Raw genomic sequence first — 20499 nt, 5'->3', positions numbered from 1 at the left:
CATTCTATATGCTGCCGTAGATGTCGTATAAGGCGGCTAAGCGACACAAAACTTGGCAACAATAGCGTGGGAGGTTTGACGTTGGGCAGGAGCCGGTGGTAAAATACAGCCCCGAAGACTAGGACCATCCGAAGATGAGAGAGAGAATGTTATTTTTTTTCAATGTACGTATACTCTGTTCCAGCTTCTCAGCGCTGTGTCATGGTGAAGTAACATCACGCGACATGCCAATGTTAATAATTACATAAACTACGTGTTTTATTTCATACTCATGGTTATTTCGCTTGACCTAGAACTAATGCGTTTGTTCTAATACACAACCAGTCAGCTCAGGCTGTCAGTTTGTATTTTGAACTTAACATTTATAATACAGAGCACGCACCAGAAACTTATTTGTCCAGAAACTTCTTTGTTACGAAAATTCAGGGGAGTAAACCTCATAATGCATATATTTAACATTTTTACGGATTTCAAATCTCTCCATCATCTGAATATGTTCACTTTCATTGATTTGAAATCTCTCTCTTTTATCTGAGCATTTTCTCGGTTGCTTCATCATAGTTTGAAATGGGTGTAAGATGCCAAATAATGTAAGCTGAAAATTTCTGATCTATAGGTAGCATGTGAACCAAACTTATATTAAATAGCGTTTGCTGTCCCACTTGTGTAAAGAATTCCCAATCTTTCTCATCTTTCATTAAATCTTCTTCGGTTTCCTTGATACATCTTTTTTAAATGGGTTTGGCGCATCACACGCAATATTCTTTCGACAATTTGTTTATTTCCTGTTGTACCTTCAATATTTCCTCACCACAAAAGCATTTTTTGATAATACCTACTAGATCCATCGTGAGAGCTAGAAAAGCCCCACCGAATGTAACGGTTTCGAAGCGAAACCCGAAATAGACTCGGCACAATGTAAACAAACAGAAATCTACTTCCCAGTGCATTCGCCGCTGCAGCTTATCACTGTTATGCAACCCGATAACGTATGGTGCGCGCTCAGAACCGCTCGGCAGAATTCTGTAATTATTGTAGTTTCAAGTTCAGTCAGTTAATTTATTCAATGTTGGATGGCGAAATTACATTTTTAACAAACTCGCCTTAGAGTTCAGCTGCGGAGGGGGTTGGCCTAACTGAGGAATCTTAGTTATTCCATGTGAGTGCCCGTGCCATTGGTTTAATGTGAACTAGGAAAGCTGAGCCTGGACTCTATATTCGATTTAGACTTTTACACTGACCCCGGGCTTCGCGACAACCGGGAACGCGCGCGGATAAGTTAGAGAGAATCGTTGTGCCTAGGTTACAAGCTGAATATAACATAGGTTACTTTTATCCTGAAAATTTGATAAGCGTACATAAGAACTAAATTCAGTGCATAGGTAGTCAGTCCATTGTACATCCTTGATTAGATTTACGCATATTATACAGCAATAATATACCGATAATGATGATCATGAGTCAGGGCGCTCGAGTCAATGTCAAGGCGCTCGTCAAAGTTAGCGAGCGCACGATTGCCGATGTACTACTGCCGTATCGCGATCATTTCTATTGCATCACTATAATATTAGGTTTTTGCTTGCATCGTGGTAACCGCTCGCAGGAATTTCAGGACAAAAACATACTATTATAGGTTATATTATATCCGTGTGATATTCCATAAAAATCCGTCCATTTCTTTCGAACAAAACAATTATGTGTGCTTAACAAACAATTGTTTTGTCCGAAAGTAGCGCTCCTTGCTTACGTCTGGTGGTTAATTCGGTATTAAAGTGTCAAAACTATTCAGTTCTATTCACCCTCTGGCTACTAAATATTTTCACAAGTTGGGAATCGAATACAGGTCCTCCAAATAGCCACCGCAGAGGAATTCGAATCATCGTCCACCAATAAATAACAGTTATTCCGCGTGTGCCGCTTCGCATGCAGTTCGCGCATGCTATCACTGCTGCGGTTGGAGACACAGAGACCTTTATCAAATGATTGTGTGTGACGCAACACAAGTAAACAAGTTTATTTCCGATGCCGATGTTATTGTAGGAAATGTAAGCGGAAAATGAATGGAAATGTCTCAAATCTTATTTTAAGATGTGCATTGAGCGCACCGACTGCATACCTTACTGCACCTTCTTGGATTCAATTACCCGCTGCAGAAAAACAGTGTTTTCAAATTCAAAAATCTTTGTTCGACTTACAATGATATCCATGACTCATTGAGGTCAAGTGCATGACTCCAAAGCGCATATGAAGAAGAAGCGGCGCAATAAACTTCACCGCAGCCTCTTCACCAAAGTGTCATTATATTATCCAGTTATTTTAGTTAGTTGACTTATCCCAGAACACAAGTTTGGAACTTACTTTGTGTGTGTTGTGTGAATTGTTATTATATATATTTATTATTATAATTTATTTTGCTCAATTTATCAAACTAAACACATTCTGAGAAAAATATTGTATCTGTTACCAGCTGCTCTCCTCCTGTGCAGGGTGTAAAATTTAAATAAAGAAAAGAGCTAAAATTTTGAGATTCTGTCCTTAGGCTATCTATATAATCCCAATTCCACTAATCTAAGTCTACGGACTAAGTCCATGGCTACGGCTTCTTTCGAATTTATTATCTTTTGGCCCTGTCTACCTCGTAAGGAATAATTTTTAATTATATAACCTACACTGTAATTTACGTACATATTATCATAATTATGGAAACATTTCTAACCATAAAGCGCCAGCAGGCATTCTGAGGAAGTGCATAATCTTCAGAATGTCACCTGTTGCGTAGTGCTGCATACAAACTAACTTTTGACATCCAACAGAAGATAGCATTTGTATATTTTCTAAACTTCGGGTTGTTTCCAGGACAAACGCTCATGGCGCAGGGGGCTATGAGGTGACAGTGGGCCCGGGCGCCAGCGCCGTGGCGGTGCCGAGCGGCTCGACGAGCGGCGCGGCCGTCGCCTGCGCGCCGGACGCCGGGCTCGTTGGCGCCCACCAGCCTTTACAGCACCAAGTAACACTTCTCATACATTTCAAAATCAAAACATTTATTTGGAAATTAAATCCCTCACACAAAATAAAAATACAACAAATACAAAAAAAAAAACATTTAACTCCACTACTGTAAACTACGCAATACAAAAACATATTTTAAGACAACACTCACAGGCAATTTTATGTTTGAAATCAGGCTAAATTATCAAAGTTATCAACAACTGAATTTAGAAAGGCGGTTTTCTATAAACTATTACACTTTGAATTAGTATGCTGAAATAATAATATATATAGTATATAAATTGCTAACTCAGCTCAAATTTGCACCTAATATCATGTTAAGACGTGTCGGTAGATTGATTTTGGAAATGATTCCTTCCTCAAGATCGTAATAAAAGCTCGACCGGAGCGGTCGAAACGCTCTGAGAAAAACCTAGGCGTGGCTTTCACTTCCAAACACTTCCACATCAGCGGCACTTCCACGTGTTTATCATCTGTTAGTTCTTGCAATTCTCCGAAAGGTGTCTGACAAAATTAGTACTGACAATTCTGTCAACATTAAGTCCTAATTTAGTAGTTTAGAATGATTGCTTGTTACAAAATCTGTGTAGGTATTAATACAGTTGCTTTTGTTGTACAGTACGCTACGCAAGAGCAAATGGTGAGGCACCACGAGCCGCGCAAGAGGAAGCCGTACTCGGACGAGTACGAGATGTCGGGGTGCGAGTCTGCGTTGTCCGCGCCGTCCCTGCCCGCCGCCAGCGCCACCAGGAAGCGCAAGTCTTCTTAGTAAGTACTGTTTTATTTCCAACTAGCCACCGACTAGGTGGTAGGTACAATTGGCGATATAACCTGAATCATTGCAGACAGCTTTCAATGAGAAAGCTTCTTCTAGTGTATTTATTTCCAACTACCCACTCTCAAAGACTTCTCGTGTTAGAGTTGACTGACCAAATTGACTGAAAACCCAATACACAATTTTATTGAAATCCGTCTAGTAGTTTTTATATAAAAGACTCCTCGATTACCTGGTCTCACTTCCACGGCGTCGATAGGTGACCCCCGCCCCCCACTCCAAGCTTGACCTCGAACTGCTTCCAGCGAAGGCCGCACTACGTAATTATTATACTGTTTACATAACATGCATTTGCATAAGGCACCTGGGCAAAATACATACAGCGTAGAAGGATACCTTATATACCTGTACACAATCGATGACATACAATAGTCGAACTCAGAAACAGCCTACACGACACTACCCACAATATAGCATACCTTGATAATTTTAGTACATTGGTTCCAACGCTCGGGCGAGCATTATTACAATTTAACTGTAATATTGCCCATGTTAGGACGAACAGCCCTTATTTTGCTTATATCTTTTATCATTCCCATGTTTGCTATGCAAGATTACTGCGATTTTTTTTTCATGCAGCAGAGTTCAGTGAGTGCAACAATTTTCAAGTAGTAGAGTGTAAAGTAGTTTAAACTTACTGTAAGATTTTGTTAGTGTATATAAAAAAATAAAAATAAAAGTAATAGAAACAAATGGAATTTACTGTGCGGAGAACTGCTTTTTGACCAAGTTTCTGTTCTACAGGTTAAAATAACACTGCGAGAATATAGGATACAGTTTTCCAACCACTTCCATTCGTTGCCCATCCATGGAAAAACGGCAACACTTCTGTACTGCAGACAGTTACGCTAATTTGTCCTTCAACTATCTGAGAACGGTTAGCATTCCATTGCGTAGAGGATATTGCGTGAGGTCCTACGATCCTGGGATTCGAAGCGAATCGTCGCAACTGTTATTCTAATGTACATGACTGGCTCTCGTAATAATAGCACTCGTGAGTTCAGCGAGGAGATGGCTCCTGAGTGGCTCTATATCAAATACAAGTCATGATTACAGGACTACAGGTAGTTGAGAACCCGCCCTGTGTCTGTAAATGTGCCGTTCCATTTTTGTAGTAACTATTAACGACTAGACAAAATACGTTACCAATGAAAGTGGAATCGGAACCATACAGAGAGTAAATCCGAATCTCCCGAAAGCGAATGTTTTCTTTTCCGAATGTTTGCGCCGATATAGCAGAAGTTTTGAGAATAGAAGCGACGACATGGAAAATTGTACTAGTAGTACTGTTTTCAACAAAGTTTGCAAGGTTGCAGCCATTCACACAAATCTCGTGGTTTTAATGTATTATATATATTTTTTTGTACTAGCAATTGTCCTTTTAACATTATATAAATATAATAAACATATAAAAAATACAATAAATAAAGCCGTAAAATGAAACACTTAACGAAATTACAAAGAAAGCCTTAAGATTAAAAAGAAATGTTTTGTAGTTGGAAGTGGAGTGCGGCTAAAGCCCCACAAACGCCGTGCCGTAACCCTTTCAACGCGAATCGTCGCCGAAAAGGGCCAATTAGTGGGGCCGATAGCTATAAGTAACCACGACTACGGCTTGCACCTGCCTGCATTCGATCCATACGGTTTCATTGTGAACAGCCTATTGTGATTTCTGTAGTTGGGTAGCCTATTGTAATTCACCTTATTGGCTATTCGACTGGATAATGAATAAAATGTATGAAGGTATTTAAATAATCAAACACGATAATTAAATGTCACTTTAACTGATCGATCAGTTTTATTAATTACGTGATTTACTATTTTTTCAATAGCATTATTAGAAATGCCTTTTGATTCCATAATCCGTGATATCATAAGTAATACATTATACTGGCATACAAGCTTTAAATAAAATTTTTGACATTAGAAAAAAGTACCTGATTTGAATAGTTATTTTGAATTTAATAGTTTTTGTTTAAATAAAATTTACAGTTTTGGTAGGGGTGAAATGTTAAAAGCAGACAGGTCGCGCTAACTATAAAGCACAATATGAAGCGCCCTGGTAGGGCGCATGAATCAAATAAAATTACAATTTCCGTGATAGGGGCTCGATGTGTGCAAAATAACACAAGAAATATATTTTAAAATGTCAAATAACGTCGATCTGTTTGGCAAATAAATAACCATCATCTGTGGGATATGTAGAATTTGACTCTAAATTGGTTTCTCATATAATTACTGCTAATATGTAAATAAAATTTATTAGAGTAGTTTCCGAGTACGGCGAGCACACTTACAAATATTGCAATGCAATCTAACTGCAAAGCGCTTTGAACCACTGAGCGTGCAAACAAACTGATCTCAAAGCGTTGTCAGGCCACGGTTGGCAGGCTGTATCAATAAATATGCTTTAGAGAAATGTGGACTGTACTTATGGTGTGTACAGCACGCGAGGCAGAGGCAAATGGAGCGGGGAACCGCTTCTGTTATGAAACCGCTCCTTTCAGAAAAGAGTGATCATAGCCGAGCACATTTTGAACACTAATCATTATATTTCAAATTTCATTAAATTCGGCCTAACGAAAATGTGACAAACAGCCCGGGTTAACATAATCAATCCAACTTTTAAACTTGAAAATTTGGTTGTGATTTTACCACCGACCGCCTGCCTGACGTAAATCCTGATTACCATATAATATTTTATCAGAATGTGGTGAAATAGACCCTTAGTATCAATATTAATTAGTCCACAAAGTCTAATAAAAAATAACTATTATTTGAAAATAGTCACAATCAGATATCACAATAGACTAGAGCCCTGTACAGTTGTACAATAGCCGCAGTTTTGAGTATCCTATATAGGGGCTCGAGAGGGCAACTTATGCGAGTTGATGACGTAATTGCTTCACGCTTGCCTTCCTTCACGGAGCAAGATTTTGCTACAGCTTGTTATTACAAGCTTTTATTTTTTAAATTTGCGGTCATCTCTTACAGTTCTAACACCCCGGCCTTTCCGGCACCGCTTGTTTAGTCAGTCTGTACGTATCTAAGTTTTGTTATTATTATTCTTTGGAAGGTGACTAAACTGAAGTTGTATGGATGAATGCCGGTTTTTCTTTTCATCAATATAAATTATCAATACATATAAAAAACAGTAAAAAAATTGTACATTTAATACTATATTTACAAAAATGTAATTTAGGGCGATGAAAAAACAGTAATAAAGTAAGCATATTAAAAAAAATGTCTGCTTGTTTGTACACGCTAATCTCCAAAAATGCTGGACGGGTATGAATGAAACTTTTTTGTTGTATAGCTAGGAAGCCGGTAACATATAGGGTTTGTTTTTTTAAACCGGCACATGCCTTATTCTACTAACCGACCATCTAAACTACAAGAGACTAGCTTTTGCTCGCTGCTTCGCCCGCGTGAATTTCGTGTGTCCACTAATGAATTATTGTCAATATTTATTCTAATAAGTAATCGCGATTAAACCTTTACCAGATATTAACTTAGACTATACAGCTGTGAAAATTGCTTCAAATTATATCCAATAGTTTTTGCGTGATGTGTGAACAAATACAGCGACAGATAGGCAGATATTAAAAAAAAATGTTTTGGCTTCTATTAGTCCCATAAAGAACACTCCCTCATATTTTTTAAATATCTCTTATGTACCGACACAGCCCACAACATTTTATCATTTGATCTTCAATTCAAACAGATCAGCTACAATAACGGGGGACGTTGTTCAGCGTAATAATTTTACTTATTTCATATAATTACATGACTTATAATTCACAATAACATAAGCTGGGAACACCTGCGCGTGGTGAAGGTAACTGTCTAAGCCTAATTTTCAATGACGACGGATCATAATCCACATTTCCAAAACCTGTCTTTGTTTTTGCTTCTTGTCGATTGTGTTATTGCTAACACTGCTAGTCTTTGATAAAATAAAGAGGTAAGCGTTTGTGAGTTTGTGACTTTGTATGTTCGAGGCTGGTAATCTCCGAAACTACCGAACCGATTTCAAAAATTATTTCACTATTACAAAGGCACATTATTCAAAATTGCTATAGGCTATATATTTTATCTCAAAATTCCCACGGGAGCGAAGCCCCGGGCAACATCTAGTCTTTGATAAAATCCGTTTGGCTGTTGGCATAAAGATCATCAATATTTACAAGTTTAGTGATCAAGACATGTGAGGTCACGTCCATATGGCAAGTATTAATTAAAGTAATCTTGTAAAGTTATTAGGCAATCAAACTTCCGTCCCTAAGCCCCTGTACTATAGTGTTGTAAACTTGCTCCGTTTGCGTCGACTCTTTGATGTTTAATTGGTTGTAAGGTGTTTTGGAAAGAAATTAACATCCTTCATCGGCTAGGTATTTGGTCCGGAGGATATAAATCAGACCCATTAATAAGTCATAGGTCATTGCTTTTTTACCCTATTCAAGTGATTTTAATTGTAAATAGTATTAATATCCTTTACATTTCCGCGTGAAAGTCTCTGTCAAGTACAACTATAATGATATTTGGTACTCGACGCCGTCGAGTATAACAAAATCTAAAATATATTTTAATTCGTTGCAAATGCAAATCTTATCTGATAAGAAGATGATTGACTTTATTCACCATAGAAAATATGGTGAAAAAATAAAATGGCATTTTCAATAATTTCGTTTCGGAATTCCGTTAAGTGATGTGATCATCTAATATAGAAAATAAAGAATACGAAACATTTTACCAGATTCTATTAAAACTAATTATCGTCTTATTAGACTACACCCAATATTATCATAACGAAGTTAAAATGAGTACCTTTAATCGGAACATAATAATTCAAATAACGTGTTATTTCACCATGGGCCAACACGGAGCTGACCATGCATATGGTCAAAAATGGTTAAACGTAACAGACATCGAAATTTACATACATCGTGAGACTGCACCATGGTGAGTTGATAAGCTTCGTGTGTTGAGATAATGCGGGGGACGTATATATATTACGTATATATGTTCATGTTGCATCGTTTCATCTCGAATTCTCAATGAGGACAACCCGTAAATAACAAAACTTCGCTTGTTGCAGCGCTACGAGCAGCGCCTACGAGGACGACGGCGAGGACGCGCGCTCCACGCGCACGCTGCCCGACAAGAAGTGAGTATTCTACCTTTTCTTTTTAACCTTGAGGTGCGATGACAAATAAAACTATAGACACGGGCTCAAAGTAATACATAGACTATTCGATATGCCGAAACTCGAGGGAGCGCTGTTTGGTAACTATAATAATTCGAATATAATTGAAATAAATTTAGTATTTACTAACGTTGTCTAATTAATTTGTTACTAATAGGACTTAATGTTATCAATGTTGTCAAGGGATTGTTAAGGAAGGACAGAAACAGACAATCAACAAATAAATGGGCTGCAGATTTTTACGGTCCAGCGAAGAGTTTTGAGAAAGACATAGAAAATTTTCTTTCTGACCAAAGCCTTTGCCATCACTTTTATATTTAAAAATTAGATTGTAAGATACATTTAATTGCAACATTCGAAATTGCCAAACCTATTAGAATTACAAAATAGTTTATTCGCCAGTATTTACGAAAGAAATGTCTAAGCTCAGCAACAGCGTACACCTTGATGTGCATAATTACTCGGTCGGCGGCAAAAGTCCATACATACTTTTGAACTGTATTCCTAGGGAATAAGAATTGAACCTCAATTCCTAGGAAAAAAAATAAATGTATGGAGTTTCAGCCGACGGTACATAAAAGCTCTGGTATTCTCCGGACACCGGTTACCCGTCACCGGGCAGAGGACTGGAATCATGGCAGCTTCTTCATTTAGATTTCTTTGCGAAAAAAGCATATAAGACAACGTAAACAAAATTACTTTTCTTACTGCTTAAAAAAATCCTGATATTGTTATTGTACCCATACCTACTAATAACATACATTCCGAGTATATAATTTAAATTACAACCAATTTACAACTAAAATTGACTGACCATGTAGTTACTGAATAAATGATGTTGCCTCGTGCAACACAACGACCCGCCCATCGCTAGTTGTCGTTATTAAAGGACCAATTGAAGAGGTATTTCCTGCAGCTGTATAAGCTACTTAACCGCCGTCGTCTCTGAATATTTCATACGTCACATTCAGACAATCGATGCATGCGATACCCGAGTCAAAGCGAGCACTATCGATTCCAAATCCGTAAATTAATGGAGATACCACAAGCTTTGACTTCCGACTGCATTCTGTATCAGTTTAATTTCACTAATGGGACCTTGATTAAATAGCAATCAATTTGTTTCATGTTACCACAGTTTGATCAGAAAAAGGTATTAATTTTTTTTACTGAATATTTCAATTATTATATTTTTAAAACGGTATATTTTAGCATGACCTTCACTTAAAAAAGTGTACTTAAAACGCTATCAGATTATATGATGATGCCGCTGCATTATAGTCGATTTGTGCATGCGAATTTATTTTCTGTATTATGTGATGAGTTAAGTCTTGTCTGAACTACGAGATTTCACCGCGCGGTTCATCAAATTGAATCTTACTAGAATATTCGCTCGGGCGAAAATTGGCGAGGAGCTGAAATATTTATAAATTAGTGAAAGAAGGTGAAATCTCGCAGTGCGGACAGGACCTAATGCCAGTAAGCTTATTACGTAGGTATGAACAATTTGACTTCTGTTTTCTTACATCTCTATCTCTTTCCCTTTATTACGCGAAAGTAATTTAATGCAAATGATAATCTTAATCAAAGACGTTTTCAAATATCTTGTCTCTCCTTGCACAGCAATTCGCAGATAAGCAACTATCGCCTCGAATGGCCGCGGGATGGGTGTAAAAAAAAATATTATGTCGAGTTCCAATAGTGCTTAGTGCTATATTTCTCGCGTATTGGTTCAGGCCATGGCATGCTCTTTATGCATCCACGAATGACAATGCCCCAATTGGGCAGGCACACCAGATTTGAGCAAGGCTTTGCTTTGCACGCTGTTCGCCAATTGTTCATATTTCTATTCTTCTGCGGCCATCCCAGATCTTGTACTAACAACAGTCTGTCCCACAGGCAAAACCACAGCGAGATCGAGAAGCGCCGGCGCGACAAGATGAACACGTACATAACGGAGCTGAGCTCCATGGTGCCGATGTGTGGTGCTATGGCGAGGAAGCTCGACAAGCTGACGGTCTTACGCATGGCAGTCCAGCACCTGCGGTCGGTGCGGGGGGCGCTGTCGGCCTGTCCCCTCACCGCGCGCCCCCGCCCCGCCTTCCTCTCTGAAAGGGAGCTCAATGCCCTGATCCTGCACGCGGCTCATGACTGCTTCTTGTTGGTCGTCGGCTGCGATAGAGGGCGTCTGTTGTATGTGTCAACCTCTGTCAGCAAGATGCTGCATTATGAGCAGGTGATTATCTTCATATTCGTGTGGTCCTCGCTCTAAATTAGGACCACTCCACAGCCACCCGTGGATGTCGTATGAGGCGACTAGGAACTGATCAGCCGAATTTTCAAAATTGTATGATTTACTTTTTACGAGAAAGTAATAGTTGGCGTCAATATTCCGAATGTAACCTGGAATACGCCTAGATGAGAGAGAGCATGAGCTGCACTGGCCGAACAATGTCTAGTGGACAATTATAAAACTAAAATATAAATATTACGAATGTTTCGATGTCGGCCAACAAGCACTAAAACTCTTATTTAACAAGTTTATTGACCGATACGATAAAGTTATTGAAGTGCAGGTTTTAAGTAACAATGTTGCTAAAGTAATATTTCGATTTTCGCTTGGTTCGATCTTGTGCCGTTCATCTTATTATTTATTTAAAGACAATTATTGTTTTGATTATAATAGGGCTATACACTATTGCCAAACATTTCGATAAATGTTTGTGGCTCCAGCACACATTGCTTGCGGTAAATAAAATAAACTACGCTAATATGTTCATTTAGTGACGCGATAGTGTGTAGCCAGCATAATAGTGACACGATTGCTGTACCTACTTCGCTTTAAATCAGAATATTTTATAAACATCTCAATGAATCTCCCGGAGACATATGTTACTTCGATGTTGGTCGTTCGAGGAGGTATTTTATTTACAGAGATACTGTATACACCTTATCACGTATTTATCCCTTACAACGGCCTGGTTTTCTTTGTGAACTTGATTGTAAAACGTGACCGTTTCATCACCCATCGCCTTTAAGAGAAATCCCCAGTTTGAAGGCCTATCCGTGTTTGATTGTCATTTACGATATCCGCGGGAAGAGAAGCAGAGCTGGTATCTACAAGTTTTTCTTTGCATATGGGCCAGCAATGAAGCCCTCCGGAACGATTTTATTTTCTCTCAAAGTATTTCCTTTATAGAGATTTGATTGTACTTCATATAAATTTCCACACTTTCAGTCCGAGTTGCTCGGACAGAGTCTGTTCGACATCCTCCATCCGAAGGACGTGGCCAAGGTGAAGGAGCAGCTCTCCTCGTCCGACCTCAGCCCCCGCGAGCGCCTCATCGATGCCAAGAGTGAGTTCTGTTTAAATTATTCTCTTTTTTTCTACAATTTGTGGAATATGATAATTGTCTGGGAAAAATGTACAGAATTTCTAATAATTCACCAATTTTGCAAGAGTTCATTATTAGGTCTCATTAACCCTTTCACTGCAACACTTTCAGTGGTTTTTGGCCGGATATATACGACACTCGCGAAAGACGCACGACACGACAATATTTCTCGGATTAAACCGACGTTCACGGTGAAAAAGCTGTTGTACATATAGTTGGTGGTGGTAACTGCCCTACTACCTATCTCTCTTATACATACTCAATGTGTTTTTCGTTTTGAACGTGCTAATTTCGGTCTGAGTAATGCAATATACATCGTCCTTCCCTATACTTATAAGACAGATTTTGATGAATGAATGTGCGGCGTAGCTTAGTTGAGGTTGAGGTTGTTTAGGAATGTAAGTTACGTAAACGTAAGTACTCATAAATGTAGGTCTGATACACAATAAGGAAATTTCCTGATCCGGAATCTAGTCACAGAGACTAATGCGTTCAAGCTAAAACTAAATACCAGTAGCGAAGGCCAGTGTAGGTGTATATTGTGTAACTGGAGATTACAAAATAAAATAAATATAAAATACGCACAACATTTAATCGAAACCGTAACTCGACGTAAGGAAACGGAGAAAATATCTACTATTACCTATACTAGGTATACACGAGTACCTATGCAATCGGCGGCACGTGTAAGTGGCTCGCGACGCATTAGCCACTGCACTATTGCATTGTGTTGTTCTGTTGCACTCGCACGGGTTATTCACTTTTAGTTTTCTTTTTGAAACAACTCACGCGTTTCTGTAATATGCATTTTTTTCTATATATGCAGATAAAAAATGTTTTTTTTTTTAATAATAATCAGATATCTAATGCTAATGTTAAAAATCAATAAAAAGCATGTTTGACATGTTTAACAAAATAATTTAAATTGTTTTTACTTTTATATGACATGCAATATTTTGTTTTAACTTAACCGTTTGACCACATGTGGTCAGCTGAGTGTGGTCTGGTAGTGAATGACCCACCCGCGCGATGTGATACTTTGTTGACGGAACATGATTTGTGCAAGGCCATCTGTTGCATTCTACATACAGCTACTGTGTCATCAATTGGTTTTTTTTTATTAAAATGTTCAATGACTGAATATTAAGTTTATTGCATGGTGTAATTTGATAAGATGCTGATTGATAGTTTTGTATAAATATTTGTAAATGAAAAAAAAATTGTCGGTTTATAAATGAGAATGACAGCTTCGTTTCCTTGAACATTTTCGAGATGAATTTGTACTTATACTATTCCAAATTATTTCTACCCATGCCATCCGAACTTTCATCGTAAATCAACAAGCGGATTATTCAACATTGAGTAACAGATGTTAATCCAAACTGCCGCATTTATCATTATAATATGGCAGCAATATATTTATTAAGCACACAATTTAATGTTATAAATTATAAATTAGTTCAATTTCAAGGATTTTTTAGTTCGATTGTAAGAACTCCACCATAGGGCCTCCTCTTAAGGGCCGCTTGCTGATAAAATATCTGATGTATTCTACAAGTGTTGGATAGGTGAGAAAGTGGACCTAAATCTGGTTTCTACTTGTAGCCATGCTGCCCGTGAAAGCCGACGTGGTGGCGGGGGCGTCGCGGCTGTGCCCCGGGGCGCGGCGCTCCTTCTTTTGCCGCATCAAGTGCCGACTGCAGCCCCCGCCCGACGCCGACCCCGCGCCTATCAAAGAAGAGGCCGACCCCCCCACCAACATGCGTAAGAAACACAATGAGAAGAAGTATTGTGTGGTTCAATGCACTGGTGAGTATGCTCAACAAAATGAGGTATAAATCATAGTAGACAGGTGTAGCGAATAGTCCGCGGACACGAGCAACCCTTCAATAAGAAGAAAAGTTGTGTGGTCAATCATTTCAATTAGTTTGACGACTAATAATTGGTAACAAGGACTCGACGCTAAGAGGGTACCTACCCGTTGTCTTGCCCACTGAGTATGAAATAATAAATAATTAAAACGAGCTCTGTGGCTCCTTATCCACCCATAAGGTAGGCTAGCGTCCTATCATTAAGGATGTAAACAAATGACAGACAATCTTCATTATCACTTTAGCCGAAGAGTCACTGCTGCACATGACCTCCCAAGGTGACCGTTGCCAGATGAGATGATACATACTTACTCGTCTGGTTCAGTAACCCCAAAGTGGTATTAGGCTTTTAAACTAGAGAGCGCCCGAATCTTCGGTTCTAGGGTTCCCCATTAGATAGTCCCCAATCACGTAAATCGCTCCAGCAGATGACAATTAATGTTACCATGTCGCGATACAATGGCTACTGGCTGCCGGCGAGTAGGTAATGGACTAATTAATCTGTGACTTACTTTCAGGTTACTTAAAATCGTGGGCACCAGCAGAGATGTGTGAGGGCGGGCGCACGTCCGAAGGGGGTGAGGAGGGCGAAGCATGTAACCTGTCGTGCCTGGTGGCGGTGGGGCGGGCGCTGCCGGACCTAGCGCCGGCGCCCGCGCGCCCCGTTGCGGCCGTGGTGCCCCCCACTCGCAGGCTGCAGTACGTGTCGCGACATGCTACGGATGGGAAGTTCCTATTTGTTGATCAAAGGTAATTGCAATGCAAATTGTGGTTGGTTTTCAGATATTTTTTTATTATAGTCTGTACAGTACGTATATTGTTATAGGCTGCGAAATAATCTTCACTTATAAATAGTTTACAAAGTTAAATGACAGCATACAAACAGCATAATGATTTGTACATTACATTGTGGCCATAAAATTTAGCTGAGAAACTAAAGACGCAGAACATCGTGCGAAGTGGGTTTTCTGGCAGAATGCCGCTCGACTTAGGCCCGACTCCAAGGCTCTTTGCGTCGACATAACGCGTTGCCACTCCTTTGTTTTACACAGGTTTGGCATTAACGTGCGTCGACGTACATCGAATCTACAAACATTTCTGCGTTGTCCGTCGACTGACGTCAAAACAACACAGAACGACGGAGCAATTGGGCCGCGGCCTTACTTTCTCTGTTGAATCTGTTAGGCAAAGTAAGCAGCATCGTCTCGTTGCAGAGTGACGCTAGCACTCGGCTTCCTGCCGCAAGAGCTCCTGGGCACCAGTTTGTACGAGTACGTGTCGGGCGGCGAGCTGGGCGCGGTCGCGCGCACGCACAAGGCCGCGTTGTTGCGCAGAGAGGCGCTGCACACGCCGCCGTACTCCTTCAGGCGCAAGGATGGGACCCATGCGAGGATCCAAACCCATTTCAAGCCATTTAGGTTAGTCCCACTCAACTGATAAATTGTCGTATCGATCCTCCGAGAAGTTTGATACTCTTAGCGTGTTATGTTATCAATCAATATTTTAGTAATTTCGCACATAGGTTAAAAATAAGACAGTACTTTTTCCAGGAAGAAATGTAGGGACCTGTTCCCGTGGGAAATCCGCCCGAAGCAAGCGTTGGTCGCTGAAAATGTATATAAAGTGTTATTAGACATGACTGAATAGTAGTAACTGGTAGCGATTGTCTCCTGCAGGAATCCTTGGACTAAAGACGTGGAGTGCCTCGTGGCCAACAACACGACAGTACTGGACTCGATGGACACCAGCGAGGAGCCCGAGGCGCACGCTTCCTACGACATGTTCCGACAGAGTGAGACCACTCGCTTTTATTTAGTTTTCTCATAGTAGCGTAGGCACATAACAAAAAAAAATTATATAAATCGTATTTCTTATAAGATGCGATGAAATATCTTAACCAACATTTTCTCTCTTCTATGTAGAATAGCTTTTAAATTCATATTTTATCCTATTCTTCCTTTACTCTATATTTTTGTGATAATGCAATGATGCGGATACACGTTGTGTATGCGTGTTGTAGCGAGCAGCGAGTCGGCGGCTGAGCACGTGCTGGTTTCAGAAACGGACACCGAGGTGCAGCGGTTGATTGACTCACAAGTGGAGTCCCACAAGATCGGCAGCGCCATAGCAGAGGAAGCGCTTCGGTGCTCCTCATCTGAATTCTCCCCGGATCTGCCAGGGGATTTGTTGCAAGACGCGGTGTTCAGCCAACAGGTTGGTGCATTTAGCCTAATTTTACTCACGAACATTATTGGAGATTGAAAGATCTCATCGGCTGGCAGTACCAGTGTTTCGGTGGACCTATATAGTGATGGGTGATTACTAAAGAATTCTTATTATTAGATTGTTAAATTCATTCAAAATGCAATCTAATAATAGTAGCGTAAGATTTTTTTTAACGATCGCCCATCGCTTCTTGTAGCAGAGCCAATATCGTTTGGTAAACCAGGTGGGTGGATGGTCAACATAGTTACCTTCTGTTTGCTAATTAGAGAAGCCCGAGCAGCCGTTCCTGTTTGACGAAATGATTAAGATAAGATTCCATTTTGACGAAAATTTATTGATTTGTCTTCGAAGGCTTCGCTTCGCGCAATATCTTACATGTATATGTTATGGACCAGGAGATAGAAAATAGACTTCAAAGCTGCCCGGTTAATTTTAATTATGCCCAATATGATGGGGAATGTAGTAACAAATATAGAAATAACATCAACCGGGCATTATCGTTCAAATTAACGTCCTATGAGGCAGGATCGTCACCCACCCTTGAGACAACTTATTGAACAGAGCAATTAAAACCAGTTTTTAAAAACGGTTGTCATTACATTTTCGTGGTATGGTTAACATAAGTTAGTAATCGAATACATATGATATGATATGTCGGTCGAGGCAGTGTGATTAATAAGGAAGTTAAAATTGTAATTAATTTGTCCTAAGTATTCGTAGTGCACGGACATTATGAATAAAGACCCTGTTTATTAATTGGTCCACAACATATATACTTTATTAGGGTAAAAAGGGAGGTCATTATAAGATAGCTGATGTTCCGAACGCCGCGCCCACGCTAGATATGCCAGGTAGTGTGATATCATCACTTGATAGCAAAATTGATAGCAAAACTAGTTCACTAGGCACGATAAGATAAAATATTAAATTTTAAACTAGAAAACTTTCAGTTCATTAGGCTAGGGTGAGTAATTTTGATTTTCCTATATCTACAATCTTCTTAGTTTTGTAGATGAAGGGAAAGAAAAATTACTGTTCTCCGAGCACGCTCTAGTCCGAGTTGGTGTCTTAATGGAATAAACCATGTCGAGAATGTCCCGATAGATTGAGGCTATATTGCATGCCAGGGTTATTCTAGTCCACTTCATATTGACGTGGGTTTTGATGCCGTGCAGTGCGACTCCGCCCAAGGCGAACAAGAGGCCGCCGCCGATCGCTCCTTGGCTTTCTCACCGTCCTTGGACTCTGTGGACTTGTCGCCCGAATTGTTGCAAGACATTTTAGTTGAAGATCAGGTTAGTCTTCAGTAGCGCAGAATATGTTAATATTGTCCGCGATAGGTGGAGACTAACGGCCGAATATTAAAAAGCAAGGAGGGTTGTCGGAAGGTCTCAAACGTCAGAATTTCGTCGTGAGATCCAGGTTGACTGTTTTAATATTTGTACGAGCTAACAGTTGTTTGGACCAAAAACCCCGAACTTCCCTAATGAAGCCACGGCCACCTCGTGACTACATCTCTCACTAGACAGAGACAGCACGAGAGGCTTAAATTGCTTTTGAATATTCAGGCATAATAGTCGAGATGGCAAATAGGCAAGGGTTGCACGTGAAGCAAGCCTGCTATTGGTTAATACGATCATCAAAAATGTTAAATTAAAAATATGTATTATGCCACAGCAGTGCAATATGCCATTTCTACCTATCGTGGATTGTACTTTCGGTTCTCTGTTAGTGATTATAATTATTTTCCAAGTTGGTTTAATTTATTCTGATTTAGTAATGGCAAGAAAGGTACTTTGAAGTCGCAATGAATTTGTGTGATGACATTACTCGAAATAGTAGGTTTGTTATATATTGGCATGACGCGAATATAAACATTTGTATATATTACTTGTGAGGTGTGGAACCATCTAGAACGCGGCGGTCACCTGACAAACAACGTCAGTCGAAGCGCAAAGTAATGGCATAATCTTCAACGTTCTTTGCGGCTAGTTTAATCTGTATGTGTCCCCCATTTATTTTTGTTTTACAGTAAATCCAGTAGCCCTTTATCTCATTCGATGTTTCTTTCAGTTATTTCAGACAAAAATTTTAACTTCTTGTAAATTATTTAGTGCATCTGATTGACCGGAGTATACAAATTCAAGATAACAATTTTTTACTTCTGATGCTCGTAATTTTGGAATGAATGTTCGTAAAGTTTGACATTATGATTGGATGTAAGCCGCCTAGAATTTCATTTTTAAGATCTAGATCTTAATGTAAAATCTCTGCCTATATATTTATTGTTTGCTCAAGGGTTCGTCCAATGATCTTATGAGTGGCCAACATCTTAATTGGCCAAGACAAACAGGCGCCTACATCCACAAATATTGGAATGCTTATTTATAATATGATTGTTTATTTCCTGGCAATCAAGCAAAATTGCTTGGGTGGACATTTACAAGGCCACCCGAGCCACCCGCTCGCTAAATGCGATACTGATGTATAATCTACTATTAATACTTTCATTTTCAGAAACAGACAAAACATAGGCATGTAAGATTTATATACCTACGTGATACCAACTACAAAGTATATTTATTTGCAAAATCATGAGTTTCCATTATTTACAATGTGGTGTAAAAAGAAAACTGTATCCGACATGTCTCTCCATTAGTCATTACATTACTCATTTTTATCTATCGTTAAAAAATTTGATTAAATTATAATAACAATTATCAAACATTAACGATCTTAGGTGCTTTTTAAAGTTTAAATCTTTATCTCTAGTATGAAAATGTAAAATTTTTAGTTATTTAAATAGCGGCTACTATCAATAATTTGTAATCCAAACATTGCGGGAATACAACATTTTTTCATTTTGAAGGCTAAATCCTTGTCTGTCCATATCATGCAAATTTTCGAAACTACTCAACCGATTTGGATGAATCAGAGCAAGATATAAAATGACATTGTTACAAAGATATACTGTTAAACAACACTAAAGGAAGAAAAACAGTTCCATATTTATCTCATCTTTTACATGGCTGACCCATGCGTCAACTCGTGAACAGATGCTACCACAAGAGACTCTTCCCAATTGCCTGGATACCTAGGTGTTTTATTTTACTTATTAAACATTTATGGAAATATAACAAATGATGACAGCCGTTCTGAAATGATTCGTATTTCTGGAACTCATCTATCAACATCTGACAAAGCATGTCTGAAATCGATCGTTCCGAGTCCGAACTGTAATCCTGACTGTAAACATGGGACGCAACCTGTAATGCAAACATGGAATCATACTCGACTTTGTAAAGGTCTAATAGGGAATATTGCTGCCATGTAATCTCGACAGAGGGCAGCACTAGCATGTGATGTAAACAGCATATTTTGACATTGACAAATAAAGTTAATTGTCCCAAATGGCAAAGATTTGGCAGTGGTGAGATATCCGATAAACACCTGAGTCTACTATGGGCCAGGCCCCATTGCTAAACAAGACGCGTCGTGTCGCTGTTTTCCATAAGTTTTGACATTAATTTACGTTGAATCGACGCACAATTCTGCGTTGTCCGTCGACAGACGTAAAAACAATATAGCACGACCGCGCTCTAAGAAGAATGAAAACGGGAGGTTTGTTTACCGCATTTGCTGATGCGCCATCTGCGTTAAGCGTTGCTTAATGTTCTCTATTAGATACTATGTTTGTGCTTGTTCTACAGTCATTGGTGGACAACATCCTGGGCGCGGACCCGTGCGCGTTCGGGCTGGGTCAGGTGCGGAACAACGTGTCGCTCAGCTCGGTGGCGCACTCCTCGCCACCGCACCACCCGCAGGCGCCACCCAATGGTAAGATCTGGGACTGGCTTTATGGACTAACCCGACACTTTAAAAAAAAAGCCAAGATTTAAATGGGGCTTATATGACAGTGGGAACGAGCTAAAGTTTATTGAAAAAGCGTTCCTAATA

General features: G+C 39.4%; 1 protein-coding gene across 6 annotated transcripts in view; it reads left to right on the top strand.

The window, feature by feature from the left end:
• The window catches only part of cyc (cycle), a 63578-nt gene that overhangs the window by 38500 nt on the left and 4579 nt on the right, over positions 1-20499 (top strand). For 2 of the 6 annotated variants that reach the window (XM_053767682.1, XM_053767680.2), the window contains 12 exons: positions 2857-3007; positions 3629-3777; positions 8943-9011; positions 10950-11286; positions 12289-12406; positions 14051-14254; positions 14835-15066; positions 15531-15734; positions 15993-16108; positions 16337-16530; positions 17718-17837; positions 20253-20379. In XM_053767682.1, coding sequence (XP_053623657.1) covers positions 2857-3007; positions 3629-3777; positions 8943-9011; positions 10950-11286; positions 12289-12406; positions 14051-14254; positions 14835-15066; positions 15531-15734; positions 15993-16108; positions 16337-16530; positions 17718-17837; positions 20253-20379 — 2021 coding nt within the window. The remainder of the gene's footprint in view (positions 1-2856; positions 3008-3628; positions 3778-8942; positions 9012-10949; positions 11287-12288; positions 12407-14050; positions 14255-14834; positions 15067-15530; positions 15735-15992; positions 16109-16336; positions 16531-17717; positions 17838-20252; positions 20380-20499) is intronic. The other 4 variants (XM_053767685.1, XM_053767684.2, XM_053767681.2 and 1 more) reach the window with 3 other exon arrangements.

This window comes from Plodia interpunctella, chromosome Z (assembly GCF_027563975.2).
Source record: "Plodia interpunctella isolate USDA-ARS_2022_Savannah chromosome Z, ilPloInte3.2, whole genome shotgun sequence".
Lineage (NCBI taxonomy): Eukaryota > Metazoa > Arthropoda > Insecta > Lepidoptera > Pyralidae > Plodia > Plodia interpunctella.
This window is presented reverse-complemented; position numbering and strand designations above follow the sequence as displayed.